Below are 2,254 nucleotides of genomic sequence, written 5' to 3' on the forward strand. Positions count from 1 at the left end.
CTTATTACACTATTTAATATTTCCAATAAATTTTTAGTTTTGGAAAAAAAATAAATAATTAATTAAACAAATAGATATATTACGAAAAAATAAAAACACTGTCAGGAAATACAAAGTTCTGTTAAGAGTAATCCATACGCTCAACAGAATGACCATACGACATTATTTGTCGTGGTAGGTTCACAAAGTCCTCCAACACCTGGCTTTGCGTTGGGTCGTTATTCATTAAATGTTGAGCCCGATCTGCAATCTCCCGCATCCCTTCACGCTGCATGTAAAATAATAGGATGTTAGGTAGCAAATTTTAAACCATCAAGTAGCTAAAAATATACAATAACGTACGTAAAGTTGGGTTTCGCCACCCCATGTAGGATAACGGTTAGGAGGACCTTGTTGACCTGGATTGGTAATGCATAATACCGTACGATCATAATACCACTGCATATAACCATCTGTAGTTGTGTCTCCTAGGACGCCTTCATAAACTCTGTTATGCCGGTCGTTCCAGATATCTACAAATCTTTGGAGTTTTTGGACCCAATTGGTGTTACGGCTTCCCACCCGCTTTAATGAATGTACTTCAATATGCTCTTGGGGCGTTAGTAAACCGACATTGTCTGGAATAGTTTGTATATATCCAAATTGTCTAGTAACCCTGCATGCCAGATGTTGCTCTACAGTACTCCAAAAAACTATACAGCCATTGTATGACCAAATGTCTTGACCATCCCTACAATACTCTGGCAATTCATTAACCACCTCTTCATAAGGAGTCCACCTAAACTGTATTGGCAAATAGAGGATTATTAATATATTAGATACACTATTTTAATATTTTCGTTATAATAATGTACCTGCTCATTCGTTAATGCAGTGAAGGTGGAACGGTAGGCACACCTCACATGAGCAGGGGTTTCAAGATGAGACATGCCATATTACCATCTACAACCATATTGAAATTAAAAAAAAATAAACAATCACATCTTTGTGTACCAATGTAAAAAATAACACAAATACACATATTTACCTTGCTGCGTAACAGTGCTGGTTTTGATATGGTGGCAAGCGTCCATGGACAATGCGTGGGGCGATGTGTGGCATTCTTTCCCATGCCCATAACTGCAACAACAACAAAGGACCTTGAATACCCTTTGTTCCAGGTAGAGTTGCTTTACACAAATTTCGATACAAACAAGCAAGTACAGCACTGCCCCAACTCAATCGACCTTCTATACTAAGGTCGTCTATACTCTCCAAATAGTTTAAAGACACATCATACTGGCTTGAATCAACAAACAATTGACCAGCAATCATAGCTAGAATGTATATTCTAGCTCTTTGTTGATATGCATCATCATCATCATCTAATCTGTCTTTCAAATGTTCAACTAAAGTAGAAATCTTAATTCTACCTTGATTCAACTCTTCAACCTCCTCTGGTATAAATCCCAAATAATCTTGACACATGACAATCCATTGATCAGAATCCATAACAGCCCACGTGCCAGACACAACTGGTCCATCTATCGGTAAACCCCATAGAACCTGCACATCCTGTAATGTGACAGTAGCTTCTCCGATAGGAAAGTGGAAGGTATGCGTCTCTGGACGCCATCTCTCAACCAGTGCTACAATAAGTTGATGATCAATTTGGTGAATCCCTGCTTTGAATACACCTTCAAAACTGGCATTTCTTATGTGTTGGAATACATTCTCATTGATACGTTCATTTGGAAGAGATTTGATATGATTAGTTAAACCCGAATCACATCTTCTTGATTTTAAGGGGTTCTCAACCCCGTGAGTGAATAAATTGTACGATATGTGTTGGTTTTGTGGTGCTTGTAACCATAATAATTCAGGATTTCTTGGGATGCATGTTACATTTATGTTTGCCATTGATAAAGAAATTGTATATATTGTACTGATTACGGAAGTTAGAAAAAGGAGGAGCAAGTTTGAAAGAAAGAAAATGACTAAAAGAAACTATGAGAAAAACAATTTTACGTACAAACTATATATGAGAGATATTCATCATTAAAATGGATGTGGACAGGTAGGTTTAAAGGTGAAGCCGGCAACTAAAATGCCGGGTACATATTTTTTGTCAGAAACCGGCAACTAAAATGTCGGGTTTAATACATGGCACAACGTTACAAATTCAGCACCGACATGGATTAGCCACATAGGCTTAAGCCGGCAATGAAATTGACGGGTTGAAGTGAAAAGGTTGAACCCGGCATTTGGATTGCCG

General features: G+C 37.8%; 1 protein-coding gene across 1 annotated transcript; it reads right to left on the reverse strand.

Moving 5' to 3' along the window:
• Positions 1-935: 935 nt before the first annotated feature.
• LOC122610253 (serine/threonine-protein phosphatase 7 long form homolog) lies at positions 936-1,899 on the reverse strand. Its single transcript, XM_043783246.1, has 2 exons — positions 1,028-1,899; positions 936-942 (listed from the first exon to the last, which is right to left on the reverse strand). Exons 1-2 carry the CDS (start codon positions 1,897-1,899, stop codon positions 936-938), a joined length of 879 nt encoding a protein of 292 aa, XP_043639181.1.
• Positions 1,900-2,254: the final 355 nt, after the last annotated feature.

Source organism: Erigeron canadensis, chromosome 8 (genome assembly GCF_010389155.1).
Source record: "Erigeron canadensis isolate Cc75 chromosome 8, C_canadensis_v1, whole genome shotgun sequence".
Lineage (NCBI taxonomy): Eukaryota > Viridiplantae > Streptophyta > Magnoliopsida > Asterales > Asteraceae > Erigeron > Erigeron canadensis.

Bases quoted from the DNA above. Each gene is read 5' to 3' on its own strand.
- LOC122610253 (XM_043783246.1), bottom strand. From the start codon at position 1,899: ATGGCAAACATAAATGTAACATGCATCCCAAGAAATCCTGAATTATTA.